Here is a 17,632-nt window from a genome sequence, read left to right as displayed (position 1 = left end):
GCTTTGTCACACAAGCGTTCATCATGATGGGATTAAAGCTAAGGTGCTTCATCAGCATCCTATGAAGTAGAACTGACTGGACATACATGCAAAAAGATTAGCATAGATGAAGGTTGACCCATAGCATAGACTAATGGTTGACGTGGCTACGCCTCTGTGCTGCAAAAATATCTCCTTTATGGGTTCTCTAGAAATAAGATGCCCCCAGAGTCTCTGAAGTTACTTTGTTGCTGCTCCACCCCGGCATTGAAAACACTTCCTGTTGAGTGTAGTACCCTGGCCACACCATTGGCTGTTGACGTTACGTCTTCCTTTTCTAGCAGACTGTGTTTAAAGAGCATTAGAATGCAGATCAGCCTGATAAGAACTACCTAAGATGCCATAAACCATCTTTAAAAAAATAAAGGATTTGAGGAGCACAGTTGGCTCCGTGTCCCATCCACTAACATGGAGGAGGCAGTCCGATACTCCAGCCAGCCACCACAGCCATATGCTTTGACCTCACTGACACAATATAGCCTTTGGTGATTGACACACAGTTCATCCAATCATCTCCAAGTATTTTCTGAAATGTTTCGGCCCCTATTCAAACACTTTTCAGTTTAACAATACTCGCCGTCACCAATCCCTCTTCTACCTCAGAGCCTGGCAACAAACTACTCAATAACATCCATTAATGACCAAACTTTTAACCCGATGCAGTTTGTATTGGCTGGCAGCAATTCTCACATGGCCAGGGAAGGAACAAGAACCATTCTGAGGCACTGAGGTACTATCACACGCTCATTTGGACGCATTTCACTAAATCCTGCTGTTTGGAGTTTAGTCTGGAACATTGTTCAGGCTCTTTTAAGGAGATTTAGTCCAGGCTGAAGGTGATGGCCTGTGACACTAATAACCAGCCACCCAGTGACACGGACCACCACTCAGGGGAAAAAAAAAACAAAAAAAGTCCTTTTGCTTGTTTTGAAATTCACACTGAATATATCACTTTTGAAGCCAGCAACATGATGGCCATGAGTGAGATCATGGCCAACATGTTCCAGTATACATTCAATGATTCTCTTCAGTGGACTTCAGGCTAAAGAAACTATGGTTTAACTTCCTTGAGATGGAGCTGTGGGTAGAGGTGTAGTTGATCCCTTTGGTGTGACAAAGGTCTGGTGGCCAGAAATATGAAAATGAGTTTCCATCACTGAGTCCCCTGAATGTCAGTCCTGGAAGTCAGATTCAGCGCCTCAGGACTGACCAATCAGTGACATATCAGTACCATCAAACTCCAACAATAACGGAGGCCTTTGTGTTTCTTCACAGCAGTCCAACAGTTTTTTTTTTTCTTGGACATTGTCTATTGTTACAAGAAAATCTGTCCTTAATCAGCATTGTGCTCTGAGGGCTGCTTCACGATGAAACCGTACGCTCCATCCTAAAACCTCAAGCCAGACACGATAAACAAACACATGTTTGTTTACTCGCCAGCTAGAGCTCGAACATGTGGATGTGGTGTTGTGAATCGGTGATATATATCAGAGATGTAAAAGGGGGGGGGGGGGGGTCGCATGCTTGTGGGAAATAAGATTTGTTACAGATTTTCCTCACACACACATGCAGGAACCAATGGCCAAGAAAAACCTGCCTTCAAAGACAGTCTGTAAAAAAAAAAAAAAACAAAAAAAAAAAAAACCCAGCAGTTCATTCACATGACGGTGCTGAACTGCGACACTTGGTTCTCACCCTGTAGTCCAACAAGCTGCGGAACATGAGTCCCATGGGGGAGGGGGTGTTGTAAAAAGGCACAGGTATGGGCCGCAGTGGGAGCATGAAGATCACAGGCATCTCACAGGAGTGTGATCAGACCACACAGTGAAAAGTAAGGGACCCCCTTATACACGACTGGATGTCTCAGGCTAAAGCTAACCTAAGCTACATAATTCATATCTCTTGTTCTTTCTCTGTCTTGTAACCAGCATGTGATAATGATCATGACATTTCACAGCCTGAGCTTGTCGTCTTATCTTGTTCACCTTCTTACGTATTTCACGCGCTGCATACTCTTACAGTTTGGACGTTGCTCTGGATTATCTGCATAGGTGTCTGCCTCTAATGTGGGCCAGTTCTGGCACCGAGGCACGTGTGAGGCCAGATCGTGCCGCCGCAAACCCTAAACCCCCCCCCCCCCCCCCCCCCACTCTCCCACGGCTGACTGGAAGTGTGGGAATGTGTCATTCGATATCATATACCTCCGAGCAGGACCTGTGAGGACAAGGGGGAAAAGGGAATCCAGCAGGCAAAGGGGCGTGTCCACTGATTTTGATCAGTAAAGCAGTTATTTTTTATAGGGTATGGCTGCGTTCTGCATCACATTGCTGTGTAGTTCACAACCTTAAAGCGGGGTCGGGTCTTGTTTTAGCAAGCTGAAACAGAAAAAAAAATACGCCAGCAGATGTAGGAACTTGGACTATGCATCAATTTAAATTCTTCAAGACAAGGTAACAGCTGCTCAGGTGCTGCTGCTGCCGTGGAAACAAAGTCACACACCTGATCCTAACTGAACAGCATAGAGAGAGTTCTAATCACACACTTTATTCCGAGTCAAAGCCAGCGTACGGTGGAGTTGTTTTGGCAGATTGTAATGGCCGAGCACTCCATTAACACATGTATGTGAGCGTGTGTGTGTGTGTTAGTCAAAGTGTGACCATGAAACACACTATATGTATGTTTTCCAATGCTAGAACTGATGCCCTTTTGGAGTTGGAGCTCTACCCGTGTGCAGAACTTTTGAGTGTGATGATGACATCATCACCGCTATGGTTGAGCGGTCCGAACAAGTGTCGGACACATCCATAAAATCCTAATGGAAAACCCATGAGGCTCAACTGAACAATGGAAAAATCTACTTTCCGCAGACTTTATGGCCCAATCACTTCAAAATATCTTCATTAAAATAAAAGTATCTGTTCAAGCAGGATCATCTGACAGCTCTGTGTCTCTATGGACTCATAATACAGTCAGCCTTTTTCCTCTTAGCTCTGGTGAAGAGTAATAGTATCCACTTTGTAGTTGCATAATGTAGATGGGTGACGACACCTCAAAGCAAAGCTGGCCTTAACCGTCATATGCTCTGCAAACCACAGAGGTCTGGCTTTCTCTCTAAAAAAAGCCGTTCGGCGATCTCTTAACAGATGAGAGGAGGGCCGGAGATACAGCCAAGACAAGGAAAGAACGTGAGACAGAAAGAGGCCACACCGTGACTCACACTGAACTGTGCTATAAATAATTCACTTTAAAGTTAGTTTTTGTTATTAACAGGAGTGTTATTGTGTTTTTTGGTATCCACATATTTCAGATCTCACTAATCCCATTGAGCTGTTCACAACAGAGCGCAGGAATTAAAGACAAATTCCCTTACTCTTCATAAGCACACTGTTTACTCTTTCTAACTTATCAGCCGCATCGTTCAGATAATGTTTCTTTAACCAGTTTACTTTAAATGTACCTAAGTGGGGTACTTTCTATCCTCCACAGCTGTTCAACCTTATGAGAAAAGCTGAGATAACTCACATGTGACAGAAACGTTGCACTAGTCTGTATATTTTTCAGATGCAGTCATGCTAGAATCTGTCTCAAATGCTAATAATTCAATTCAAGAATTGTTGAAGCCAATCTTCTCTGACAGATTCAAAGATAACTCTTTAGATGAGGGTCCCCTTATTTTGATAAATCACAACGCAGTGGAGTGTCAGAGTCAGAAGGCCAATACAACATGAGCAGCTTTTCCCAATGTCATACTCATCAAATAAGCTGAAGAGTTGCCCACCCTGTGACATATTTTTGGGGGTCATAGTTATTCAGCAGTGCTCACTGAATCATATAATCTGACTGTCAGAGGCAGAGTGAGTTCCTGTACGGTGCGCAGAGGAAACAGGAGCTATCCATTCCAAAATATATAGAGCTGAAGTGCACTCATTTTTTTTTCTTGCATGACTAATTTGAGCACTGTTATGGTTTAGGTAAGCTAATGTGGAAAATATAAATAGGAATGCAATCACGCTAACATGCAGCAAATGACTTGAGACTGCGTACAGATAAACAGACCGTCCATCTCAGACACATTATTATTCTATTACACAGTGCAGCTGCATGATTATTATCAATATGCCCATAACATTTATGTCGTCGCATTTTTCTTTTTTTTCTTTTTTTGGGGGGGGGGGGGGGGGCAGCTATTAGCTTATTAATCCTAATGGTATTTGACTACTCGAATGAATAAAGCTAATTGATCATTACCATTGAGATAAGCTAATAATAACAATATATATATATATATATATATAGAGGAGCGCTTTTTAGGACACTCTACAAACAGGGCAGTAGAAAACGCACAGGGACAAACACACATTAACAGCTGGAGTGGGAGTAATTGGGGGAAAGCCAGTTTGAACACGTGGGTTTTGAGCAGTGACTTGAAGGAGGATAGAGAGTCTGAGTTTCTGATGTTTTGTGGGAGAGGGTTCCAGAGGGTTGGGGCGGCAGCAGAAAAGGCTCGGTCACCCAAGGTGCGGTGCTTTGTTCTGATGGGGGAAAGAAGCTTGGAGTCAGCGGAGCGAAGGTGACGGATGGGAGAATGGCTGTGGAGAAGGGTAGCAAGATAAGGGGGGCAAGGTTATTGAGGGATTTGTAGGTGAGGAGGAGCAATTTGAAGTGAATCCGGTGTTGAACTGGGAGCCAGTGAAGTTTTTTGAGGGCAGGGGTTATGTGGTCTCTGGAGCAGGTGTGGGTGAGTAAACGGGCAGCTGAATTTTGGATATACTGTAGTTTTTGTAGGTCAGTGGAAGGAAGTCCATAGAGAATGCTGTTGCAGTAGTCAAGTCTGGAAGTGATGAAGGCATGGATAAGCATTTGGGCTGTGGAGTGAGTGAGGGAGGGGCGGAGACGGGCAATGCTACGGAGGTGGAAAAATTATGTCCTGGTGATGTTGCTGATGTGGGATTTGAAGGAGAGGGAGGAATCGAAGATGATGCTGAGGTTACGGACTGTAGTGGAGAAGGCAACTGTGTGGCCCTCGATGAGGAGGGAGGTATTCTGGGCAGAGGAATTCACTATATAATACGTGACTACTCCAACGCAAACATCCAGTCAAAAGAAAGTTCAGCAACCCCCCTGCTCAACCTCTCTGACGAACCTTATTTTGACAGGTTGACTGCGTTGGCGTAGCACATTAATCTATTTGGGATAAATTGACTGCGACGGATGTTCTCATGTCTCTATCTGAATGTGTTGAACTCCCTCAGGAGATCAGGGAGACATGCAGGCATTGTACTCCTCCAAAGAACCATGTCAGTGAATAAATAAGGAGGGCACGGCGATCCACTTATCCCTCTGTTTGCTCAAATCATAGCATAGGCGCTGATAAGAGAGTTCAACAATGGAGAGAGAAAATGGCTCGGGTGTTTGGGATCAGTCATGGGATGCTTTTGCTACAGAGTGGTTATGTTTTATCATCCCAAACATCTTAAGAAGGAGTATTCACGTTTCTTCCTGTGTGGCCTGAATGATTTCTTTCCCTGTCCAAAGCCAAGTGCACACAATCCAGATCCCAACAGTTCAATGTTTTCATCTTTATTTATGATGATAAATGATTTTTCTCATATCTTTTTTTACTAAATCAAATTGCTGTTGTAGAACAATGATTGATGATCATCAATGATGATGACGTCAGAGTTGTCCAGATGCTCCAGAACAAAGACTCCCTTCATAGAAAATTCCCCTCATACTAAATTTAATTAGACATTAAACAGATTTTGCTTCTCAACCCGTCATTTCGGCTCTGTTTAGCTCCAAGAGACAAAATTTGAATGAGAACCTGGGTAGAGTTTTACACTTTGTGGCTTTGGTGTGGTGCAGCATTTGTGTGTCTGTGTGTTGTGTTATGCTATGTCTGGACCTGACAGCAGTTTTTAGGCGATCACCAAGAAACAGAGCAGGAAAAAAAAAGAAGGACATTAACAAATACGGTGCTTTTAGCAGTCAAGAACTTATCTAAACTAGCTTCTGGTTAGCATTACGGGAGGCAGACGCATCAGTGCACCTGGGCACACACATTTTACAAATGCATACACATGGTTAGCTGGTTAGCATCAGATACTTTTGTAGTAGTGTTGAGATCGGACTAGATTCTGTGATGAATAAAGGTAAAGTCGTTTCGCTTACATCTGAAGGTAGACAGGAGCCATCTTGAGGTAACAGCTGTTTTTGTGATATTAAATAAAACTCTTGCCAGCTGTGATGGATTTATGATCTCAAACCAAACTGCCAAATTTGATTTTAATGCCAACCTTGGCCTGGAAGCTATGAAATCAATCTAAAAATCATTAGCACCCTGATGGTCATTTGAGGTCATCATACACATGGTATGTGGTTAAAGAGCTTGTAGAAGATTATAGTAGTCTGAGTGTGTTGACATGTCTTTTCAAGAACAACATAAAAACAACACAAGGATGTGATGCAGATTCACTTGTTCATATACACACTTTTTGTGCATTTAGTGTCAGGGTTTTGTCAGAGGAGCGGACACAGGTGCAAAACACAGAGCGGTTCAAAGTTCAAGAGTCTTTAATTTAACACACGTGGGGGCAGGGCAGGTAATCAACAAGGAGGGAAAACACAGGAAGTAAAACACAAGACAATACACAGGGAGGACAGGCCTGCCGAAGTAAAACAGGAAACACAAGACAAGACTAGACAACTAAACACAAACCCAGGGAAACAAAACACCAGGACTACAGGAAAATAACAATAACTAAACACAGATCAAACTAAAAACCCAAAACAAGGAAAACAAAACCATAAATACACCAGGTCGTGACATTTAGGTGATACTGTGTAGTTTTTTTTCTCTTAAAATGATGCTTATAAAATCACTTTTGATGGTATATCAACTCATAACAGTGTAAACGAACCCCGTTCATCAGCTTTCACCATCTGCACCACCAGTATGTACCTCTGTGTTTTAGGTAGGAACACCCACAGAATTACGACCTGCTTTAATGACGTTCATCATGCCCTTGTTGCTGTAGCTGCTCACAGCAGGAGTTAGCCAGCAGCTAAGAAGAAGCTATGCAGTTTCTTATTGAGCCAGAGCAGAAACCAAAGATGAGCAAACGAAGAACAGAACGCGAGAATACTGGACCGGATTATCATCATCGGTGGGAGTTTAGCTTAATGCTGAATTAAACTCTGATTAGATATATGTGTCATCGGCCTGATGCCTGACTGTTTGTGTAGACAGATAGAGAATAACAGTACTGAGTAGATGCCTTATCCTATTTGAGGTACAGCTACAATGTGTCTGTTAGCCTACATCTATGATAAATAGTGCTTTTACTTTCCTCAACATATTATCTAATGGTCAAAGCATGGCTGCATGTGAGATCATTTAGTGCATGGCTGTATCATAATGTAAACAGTATATGTCATTCCTTTGTAAAACAAGAGGGAGAGTGTGGGGGGGGTGAGAAAGTGTAGAATATGTAGGACGAATGGAGGCAGAATATTTAAGAGCATTAGGAAAAAAGCTACAGTCCCTCAGAGCTCCTCAGTAACCTCTATCAGGACAAGAAGCCGCTCCATCAATCACCACGGAGACAGCTCTGACTTTCCTCCTCGGGCGGCAGACGCATCAGTGCAGCTCCGATGTGGCCTGACTCCTATTTTCATTCCTATCTCTCTACGGACACACACATTTTACCAATGCATACACACACACGCACACACAGCTGGGATTTAGTCAACAAGGTAATTACAGGACTACAGTCAGGCTCCAAACCAGCTACACCACCGAGACACTGATTGATGTAAAAGAGAGAGGTTGATGGCAATCAAAGGACGCAAGACGCCAAACCTCAGCGATCTGCTTCACAGCTTGTGTGTGTGTGTGTGGTAAGAAACAGACAAGAAAACAAAAACCTTTTTTATATATATACTCTAAGTATATTTATCTTGTATAAACAACTTCTGCTTGGAATAGTATTTATTTAACAGTGCAGGAGGAGTCTGACATTTGACTTGCTTTCTTTTTGATAACATATCTGAGCTCTCTAAATCTGTACACATCGTAGTGCTATCGCTAACCACGGCCTGTCTGGCATCTTTATTTTCCCGTCCCCAAAAGTCTAGTGTGATGTGATTGGTTGAATCCTGAGCAGGCACCACCCACTGCTCTGCAGCAGCAGAAATACACATCAAAAATGAATGAAGGTGTTTTATTGGATACAAAAATACAGCCACGAGTGCAAATTATTTATTATAATTTTCCATACAATGAAAGATACTTTACATTGTGTGCATTCTAAAATCTATACATAGACAGATATACTCCAGGCTTCACCCCATTTCCACATATCTGTATGCTAAGCTAAGCTAACCATCATGTATAGTAGTAAGGTATAAATTCTGAAATGTTTTTTTGTCTGTTTCTGGTGAGGAAAGTTTTAGTGTTGCAGTCCAACACTGAGGAGGTGATATGGTCTCTCTCTCTCTCTCTCTCTTTTTCTGTGTCTCCTGCCAGCAGAGAGACGTCATTAAAAATAATGAGCTTTCCTTCACTTCCCCTGAGTGTCCCAGCCGGTCAACAGACTTCTTCTCCTACTCTGGCACAGATCGCTCAGTGTACCCGTGCAGAGGTTTAACAGTTTTTTTCTCTCTTAACTTTTACAGTGTGAGAAAAATTCCCCAGTTGTAGCGTGTAACCCATTATAGTGGCTCATGTGCAGGCAGTTTAGCTCGATCCCGCTGGTGTTATGTCGGAGCCGGTTGTTGCTTTGGGTCACAAACAGGGCAGGAAATTAACTTTTTTTTCCACTAAATGGACACCCAAAAGCCAACAACAAGCCAGTCTCGCCTGTATATTTGAGTCACCAGGTGTTTTAGGGCTATTTTGAATTAATTTTCCGCACTGGTTGCAACCATGTGCCACATTTGGCGTTGAGGAAATCATAAACTTTTAACTGGCATGTGACACAATTGTGACCTTTTTAAGTGAAGTTTGGCTAAGGCTGGGATTCACACTCAGTCAGCATCACATCCCTGCTATATAATGCATTAATGTATCCATTAATCAATCTCACACAGGCGCAGCTGGTTCCACTCCTTTCCACTCTTCGATATCTCGGCTGCAGTTATCGGGTCAGCCTATTTTCCACATGCAGGCGCCCTCACATGTGAGACTAAATGTGTGACAGAGCGGCCTCTGGCCTGCACAGGGGTCAGCTGGTTCGACTGTTGACTGACACAGTCCCATAATAATAAAAAAAAACACACCCCACCATCAGTTCAACCCCCCCCCCCCCACAGAGAAAATCATGTGTGAAATGTGAAATTTGAATGCAGTACAATCCTTTCCAAGACATTTCAAGGTCTGATTTTAACAACAACTGCTCCCTCCATGACTGCATTCTTCGCAATCAAAGCAGCAGAAACGAGTCCAAAAATATCTCTGTGTGCTCGAAACGCTTTCTTTCTCCGACATTGTGACATCGCTTATGCTTGTCCGACCTCTCATGAGGTTGCACTCAGTCACCTTGTACACACAAACCGTCACACTCAGCAGTGGTTCCTGCAGCAACATGGTTGACGGGGCTTAGAAACAACAACACACACAGAGACAGACGCTTTATCTTTTCACAGGCACAGACAAGCTCAAAACACACACACACATACAGAGGGACATGCACGCATCAGCTCTAGTGAAAACACTCCTGTCAATCAAACAGAGGCAACTCAGACAGGTCAAAGGTCACCAGAGTGCACGTCTGTGTGTGTAGCTGTTTATATATATGTGTGTTTGTTTGTATAATATGTAATTTGGCTGCTTATTTACAGTTAATATGTCTTCTGTTCTGATGGTGGACAACATGGAGAAGGGTCACATCATTATGGGGAATGACTGCACTGATCTCATGAGACAGCCATGACACACCCTGTCCACTCAGAGGTCATAATTTTGACACTTGTGACTTGCTTGCCTTTTGGAGGTACAAGGCAGCCATTTTCATTCTCAAAATCTAAAACTTCATGCTTTATAAGGCTTTAACATGACACATAGGTTAGTCTTGGTTGTGTCTTATACCTCACTCTTATAGTGTCTGATAAGTGCGTCTGTGACAAGTCTCTTTCATAATCCTCGACTTCCTCCTCGTTGTGCTGCCTTTCAAGGGTCGCATAATAACATTTGTCATCTTTGCTGCTGAAGTGGGTCAACATTTATCTATCAGCCTGAGGGAGAGAGGTCAGGTCTGTCCGTGTAGAAGAGTCACAGCTGAGGATCGTATCGTCCTGCTTTTAATGTAGAATTTATGCGAAGGGGACGAGGGGGAATTCACCCAGCACATGACTCCTGTCATTAGTTTCAAAACAAAACAAAAAAAATCACCTTGTGAAATGAATCATCATCAAGATTAAGTTTGACTCCTGAGGCGCAAAGCGTTTAATAATATCTAAGGTGTAGTCTGTAAGTACAAGGATTTCAATGATCCTCTCTCCCTTCTGTTGGATAGCATGTCACTCTGTAACACAACTCTTCCACATGTGAAGAAACTCATTACTGTTAATGTGTCTCTTTGGCAGACAGTTTAGCTCACAGACAGGTACTTCATCAAACGCTGCTCTGGTTCGATGACAGGCTACATGTCAGAACCCACCTCCAACTAAAACATCCATATTGCTTTACAGTGATGGGTATTAAAAATAGCTCAGAGGTACATCCAGTTATTCATAAGAGAGGTTTTATATGCTCATCAAAATTCCACGAATTAGTCACAGAAGGCAGCGCTGGCTCCATTCTGAACGCAGCAGCATCATTACGCCAGAGTTTAATGCTTCATTATATTTTTTATTGGTTTATAACATTTCTGGCCCTATTTCACACCACAATGGATTCCCAGAACTGTGGTGCGATGGACTCGGTCACACATTAGGAGTAATATTATCGTTAACATGGGAGCTGCCTGCTGCAGGTGCTGTTTCCTCTCAGATAAGGAAGTTAAAATCATCCCAACTTTAGCAGGAGTTAAATTGGAGCAACAGAGGTCATGACTTGTGTGTTGTCGCCCCCTGGTGGTACATAGCGGGCAAGTACCATAAGAAGCAGTAGAATCTTTCAAGAATAGATCAAGAATATTTGTTTGTAGTGAGTTTGTAATGGAAATATGAGTAAATTAAATAAACTGAAAACAAATTAAATGCACATTATAACATTTTTTTTAGTTCAGTGATTTTCTTTTTCTTTTTTTGAAATATTTGGAAAACCTTTTATTTAAGGTCGTATAAAAATCAAAATATGTGTGTTCCACCGACTATATGGAAAATGTGGATAGATACAGCATATGTGTGTATGCATTTTGACATTTATTATGTGTAATCTACATTACAAGCAAAAAATACATTTAAGATGACTTTTTTTAAAACGTAACCCTTTTGAGATGATCAAAATAAAAAATGCAAAACAAAAAATCTTTTAAAAAAATCACAAGTTCCTAAGAAAATAAAAGTTTAAGAAATAACTAAAATACATGATTTTATTATTCTAAAGGTTTTATTCTCAGCACAGGACACATGCTTTTACATTTAACTTTGTTCACATTTGGCAGTGGCACGCTTTCATTATCTTACTGTCTCATCAACTGCACTTTTCTGTTCCACATTTCAACAACAAAACCGAAACACCATAGATAATGTATGACAATGAAAGTACAAAACTGTGTATGTTACAAAAACAACAATGTCCCGTTGAGCTTCAGAGGTCACACTTCATAATCTCTCTGAGGCAGATGGTGGCGTAGCAGGACGAGTTCAGGTCGAAGTTTAAGGTGAGACTGAGCGAATCGGAGTCCTGCGTTCTTTCTCCCATCACCGCCGCTCTTCCAGACTCTCCTCTGGCTGCTCTCTGCAGCTGGTAGCTGAGGTTGTGTGGGACTGCCAGGAGGGGGCGGTAACTGCCGGGCAGGTTCAGTTTCAGGCTGCTGACTCTGAAGCGACTGTCGTCCAGTCCGTCTCTGGCCAGTCTCTCGTGGTACCATGTCCCCACTGCGTTTTCTGGATACTTCACTGTGTTTCCTGGCATTGGTAACAGCACCTGAGAAGATGATAAAGTTCATAGCAGCGGTGTTAAAATGATAACTAATGAGATTTAGTAGATAAAGTAGTAGAAGAAGACGACGCATACTTGTTCTAGTGTGAAGACGCCACCTTGCTCCTCTTGATCTGTCACCACATGGATCTGGAAAAGCAAAAGCAAAAGAAATGTCATTAAATAACCGTCTACATGACTCTCTGGCTCTCTGGATTGATTTTATGGAATCTTTGAGGTCAGTGCCATCAGCTGGCTTTGGACCCTCTTGTTTGTCTGTGGTAAGGTCACAAGCAAGCGTCAAACATGATTTCTGTCCTTCTGTGACTGCCGTGTCATCAAATAAATATCACATTTAATTATTGCTGTTAAAATTCATTTATACCTGAGCTGAGCTGGTTTCACCCGAGTCCTCCATTTTGTTTTGACTGTCTTGTATCCAGACCAGGTCTCCTTGTCTGACGTTGTGACCCAGTGTGGTCAGTCTGTGTGCTGCAGCCTCGTTCCACACTCTGACAACAAACGACAAAAAAAATCACGTTTATGTGAGCAATATTGGACAAGATCGTTTAACAGTACTCACAACGTCTAGATGGTATTTCTTAGTCATACTTTCTTTTACCATTACTTACCAATCTTAATTTGGACAACATGGAAAAAATGTATTTATTTTGCTGCACCCTTAATGTGTGTTTACTTCAGGCTCAATCTAGGATTCTAGAAATATCTAGATTAGACAGGGAATCCTGTAAAACTGTGTTGTGTTGTTCTCTTGTAGCTGACCTGCTACAGTAGGCATGAGGGTAGAACACTCTTGTGCTGTGCGGCAGACTAAGCCAGGCTTGGGTGCAACCATCTGGACCAGTACCATAGCGGTTCAGAGCTCGAAGCATCAGCCGCTCCCTGGCTTTGGACAACGGCATCAGCGCCAGAGACTCCTTTGCATTATCTAATATGAAAAATGAGAAAATCATATGATTTACGATATAAATTTGCCGTATTAGTTATGTTCCCACAATTCAATGATTGATTTCAGCTGATTCTTTGATTTGTTTTAAGTTTTCTCTCACCTGTTTGGAGGAAATGTCTCTTTGCGTGACTCTGGGGGTCATCACCGTCCTCAGGAGTGAAGAACAGACGCACAGCACTCACCTGACACACAACAACAAACACTGAACGCTGTGTTGTCTGACAAACAGCACTAGCTCACCTTTAGCATTATTATTACTTACCATATCTTCTTTCAGCAGAGCCAGTCCTACTTCATCAGACTGAACACTCTGTCCTGTGCCAAACCTCTGTGGTCCGTAGTAGTTGACGAAACCTCTGGTCTAGAAAAATGAGAATATGTGTGAAAAATGTGCTTCATAAATGTATTTCAGACTGAAATGTAAATAGTACCTTGGCGTTCTCTACTGCTTCCTTCACCAATGCTGCCAGGCGAGTATGTTTATCCACACCAGAGGAGTGCGTGTCAGCATCCCCATGCGGCCTTAGGTCACGGACCACCAGGTCAAAATGGTTCCCCCGCAGTCGCCCCAGTCGGAGAGGCTCGCTGACAGAGTGCACCTGAGACAGGCGTATGCCTCTCCTCTCAAACTCTGCTGCCTTCTCTTTCAACCTGACGATATGTAACAGCAGATCATGTAAGAGGTCATTGTAGAAAGATCAAAAGAATCTTAAGACAGAATCTGTAAATCAGCCCTACCGTAGAGGTGAGACCTTCTTAACGACCATGGACTGGTAGGTGATGGCTCGTTTATCTTTGATCCCAGCGTAGGTGAAATCAGACGGCAGGATCCCGAGAGCTGCTGCCATGTAGCTGATGGCCTCCAGAGTTTCCAGGTTCTCCTTGCATAGAGTGAACGCTGACATACACAAACACGACTGGTTAATATATTACAGTTTTAGTAACAAGAATGTCAAAATCCAAAAATTTAATGTGGCAACAACATTTTTAACTTCTGGTTGGACAATTACACATTTAAAGTTATATTTGAGACAACGGTCAATAAGTACAAAAATGCTGCCATCTTACCAGTGTAGACGTCCTCCTCCTTACGCTCCTCTGCGGTTCTCTTCTTCGGCCTTCCCCGCTCTCTCAGCCTGACTGAGATCGATGTCCTCCCCTGATCAATGAAGCTTTTAGTTTCCACCAGTTTCCCAAACCTTCGGTTCAGGAAGTGGTGGACCGCAGTCCTGTGCTCCTTATTGTCATCAGGACCAAATGTGTATGACGATCCTTGCACTTTAGCATCTATAAACCTAAAAAAGTCCTCTGCTTCGTCTTCTTTAACCAGTTGTGAGAGCTCTCTGTAGTCTGGGTCTTCCCTCACTCTGATCTCAGGCTGAATTGTGATCGTCATGAGGAAGGGGAAGCGGTGTCTGACTGCTCGGTGGACGTTGGCTCTCTGGTGTTTGTCGGCAAAGGATCCCAGAGAGAGCTCCAGCTCGGCTGGGTTTTTATCCCTCAGAGTGGACACAAACTGCTCGAGCTCTTCACTCACTGATTGGCCTAAAATCACACCTAAATCAAAATTCCCTAGACCAGGCACGGGAACGTCTGCCCCCCACTCTAATGAAACATCGCCGTCCTGCGAGGCTGCAGAATGACTGTTCTCCTTACATTCCGCTCTGGTTTTGTTGTTTCCAAATGAGGAGGCACAGCCTGCTGTGTGTGAGGCTGCTGCTGTTTGTACTTGTTGTCCATCAATGCCTATCTCAGTCACCACAAAGTCTTCAATAAAGGTTTTGATGCTTCCAAGAAAACCTTCATGGTCTGATATGAAACATGTAGGGATGTTCAAAGACTCACTGTCCTGCCTCATGGTCACTTTATCTGAATACTGCAGACTTTTGACTTATTCCTGCAGGTGAAACAGAAATAAAACGTTAACAAACTCTGCCTTCTGTAATATCACTGAATACAAACTTTAATTAGTGCTATACTGCACATTTCGGACACAAGTACAAGACAGAGTGCTGATTCAAATGATTAAATGTATGACTGTGCGATAGCTTCAGTTAAATCTTACACTCATTATTACTTCTATGGCCTGAATGCGTGGTAATGACATGACAGACACATAATAGGGTCACATATTAAGCCTGTTACAATTTACACACATTTCTAAAGTAGAGCAAGAATTCTAATAAAGATGATTATAAAGCTTCATTTCACGCGGAAGCATTGCTTCTGCGGTATTCTGCACATACACCTACCTCAACATTGACGATAAAAGCTCTGCCTGCGTATAAAAGACGCCAGTTAACTACGTTCCTGGCGTAAAACTAGAATATGAATGTGTTAGGAACGACAATGGTAACTCAACTGTTTGTTTACGCAGCGAACCAGCACGCTGTAAGCGACGCTTGTAAACACAACCACGCTGAAACGGCCTACTTCCGCGTCACGTGACCGTCATGTGACTTTTCTTAAAGGGATAGTAACATTAACACGTTCAAGATCATCAACTTGACATGAAAAGAATAGAATAGAATAGAGTAGAATGCCTTTTATTGTTACTATACACAAGTAGAATGAGATTAAAGCGTCACCCAATTTCTGTGCAAAAGAGCAATATATAAAAAGAGATATATAAAAGATATTTTAGAAAAGAATGTCCCCTAACTTGTCCACTAACTAACGGTTTTAAAAATATATCAGATAAATTATTTTTTGAAATTTTTTTTGCATAGACCTTTTAATTAACTTCAGTTCTGATCAACAGTAGTAAAAAATCATTTTCCCCCAGGATTTTAACCCTTTAATCGCCAATTTTATAAGGGGTGGTGCAAATAAATGGAAAAAACACACAATATTGCTAATTTTTAATAGAAAAGGTGAATGTGGACTGGATTTTTTTTAACCTTTATTACAGTCTTGGTCATGTCAAACATCAGTAAAATTTCTCCCTAATGTGTTGTTCGTGGCCATTTTTGTCCCATAGACTTTCATTATAACCACATTTTTTGACTGCACAGCCATGGCACTACATAATCATGCATTCTTGATTGTTGGTGGTTTACCCTGTTGGTAGGAGGTAACATTTGTGATTTTTACAGTTAACAACTTAATGACCCTATTAACCCTTTACCTGCAGGCCTGTGCTTATGTAGTGTAGTTTCTGGCCTGTATATGGAGTTATAGGGAGTATTTTAGCACATAACTGTGTGTCTACACACTGTGCGTCTATGTTAGAGAGGAATAGAGCCATTTGCACACTTGTTGTGTGTGAGTACACACAACCACAGAGTCTTCATAGAGTAAACAAAAACAAAGAATGTAGGGATGCAACAAATAGCTGAGAACTTCTACCACGATGACAATTACATTTTGTCAACACAAAATTTTGTTGTTGATGCCTCATAATATTTAAGCAACCTGAAAGGCATTTAATAATAGAATTGTGCACAGTCATCAAATGCACCCCAGGACGGGTTGGGGCAGTAGCTTCATTCTTTGCACCATCTGCCTCCTAAGTCAACCCACCACTGAATAAGTCAAACAGATGAAATATGGGAGATGCTCTGGCTCAATGTAACAGTGAAGTAAAGTTGAGACCACGATGATCTAAAGTGTACCGTTGACCTATTAAAAATTTTAAAATCATATTAACAAAATTTATGTAAAATTAAGCTTGAAATAATTCAATTTGCTCACATATTGACAAAGTTATGGCCAAAATAAACTACTAACTAACTAAAATTACTCTCAGAGGACAGAAATGTCCCGAACAGTGCATAAGGGTTAAGTAATAAAGCAAAGTAAAGTAAAAATAACTTGAATTTTATCATCATAAACAAAGGTATTTAACATTAACAGCTTCACCATTAAATTATATCAAATTTTAACTAGAAGCATGGTGACAAATAATTGTTTATTTATTTTCTTCTTCTTTTTGATTTAGTTTATGTACTTTTTTATTTTATTTTGTTATTATTTCTGAAAAAAAAATATTAATTTTATAATTACTTACTATATTTGTAGTTTTATTATTTTATTTATCTGGAAGAATCATTAATTTACTTAATAATTAAAAATAAAACAGTCAGGAATTGTCATCTAATTGTACTGCATATGCTTTACCACACTAACATTAACATAGTGGTGAAAACCTTTCTCTGCATTGCAGTGTTTTAGCCGTATGTTTTATCTTCTGTTCTTCTCAGTGATACAGTTATTTTAATTACACATTTAATTATTATTTTTCAGGCTACAGTTCAGTTACAGATATGCAAACAACATGTGTTGCATTCACAAATGCCACGTATTCTAGAGAGGTGGCAGGCCTGATAAACCCTGTGGGTGTAAACTTCCAACACTTCCCACACACAATAATACGTTGTTCAAAACAAGTATTCTCTGGCCTAAAGGCCATTTGCACAACATATGAGGGATGTTCTCTAACCAATAACAAGTGGATGTAACAATGTCTCTGCTCAGACTGTGGGACAGCCTGAGGCTATAGGTCATCGGCAGCGTTTCCTATGAAAATACATCCAAAC

At 41.6% G+C, this 17,632-nt stretch overlaps 1 protein-coding gene across 2 annotated transcripts; it reads right to left on the bottom strand.

The window, feature by feature from the left end:
- Nucleotides 1–11,647: 11,647 nt before the first annotated feature.
- pus7l (pseudouridine synthase 7 like) lies at nucleotides 11,648–15,534 on the bottom strand. 2 transcript variants are annotated; one of them, XM_028398814.1, is made up of 10 exons: nucleotides 15,457–15,534; nucleotides 14,163–14,991; nucleotides 13,833–13,992; nucleotides 13,526–13,745; nucleotides 13,357–13,455; nucleotides 13,195–13,276; nucleotides 12,908–13,073; nucleotides 12,510–12,636; nucleotides 12,221–12,274; nucleotides 11,648–12,130 (listed from the first exon to the last, which is right to left on the bottom strand). In XM_028398814.1, the coding sequence occupies exons 2-10, from the start codon at nucleotides 14,950–14,952 to the stop codon at nucleotides 11,792–11,794; spliced, it is 2,037 nt and encodes a 678-aa protein (XP_028254615.1). In that variant the 5' UTR covers nucleotides 14,953–14,991; nucleotides 15,457–15,534; the 3' UTR covers nucleotides 11,648–11,791. The 2 variants fall into 2 exon arrangements, with proteins under 2 accessions (XP_028254615.1, XP_028254608.1); XM_028398807.1 differs by having other exon boundaries at nucleotides 15,347–15,518.
- Nucleotides 15,535–17,632: the final 2,098 nt, after the last annotated feature.

Source organism: Parambassis ranga, chromosome 2 (genome assembly GCF_900634625.1).
Source record: "Parambassis ranga chromosome 2, fParRan2.1, whole genome shotgun sequence".
Classification (NCBI taxonomy): Eukaryota; Metazoa; Chordata; class Actinopteri; family Ambassidae; genus Parambassis; species Parambassis ranga.
Note: the sequence above shows the minus strand (reverse complement) of the source record. Positions and strands in the feature narration are given on the sequence as shown.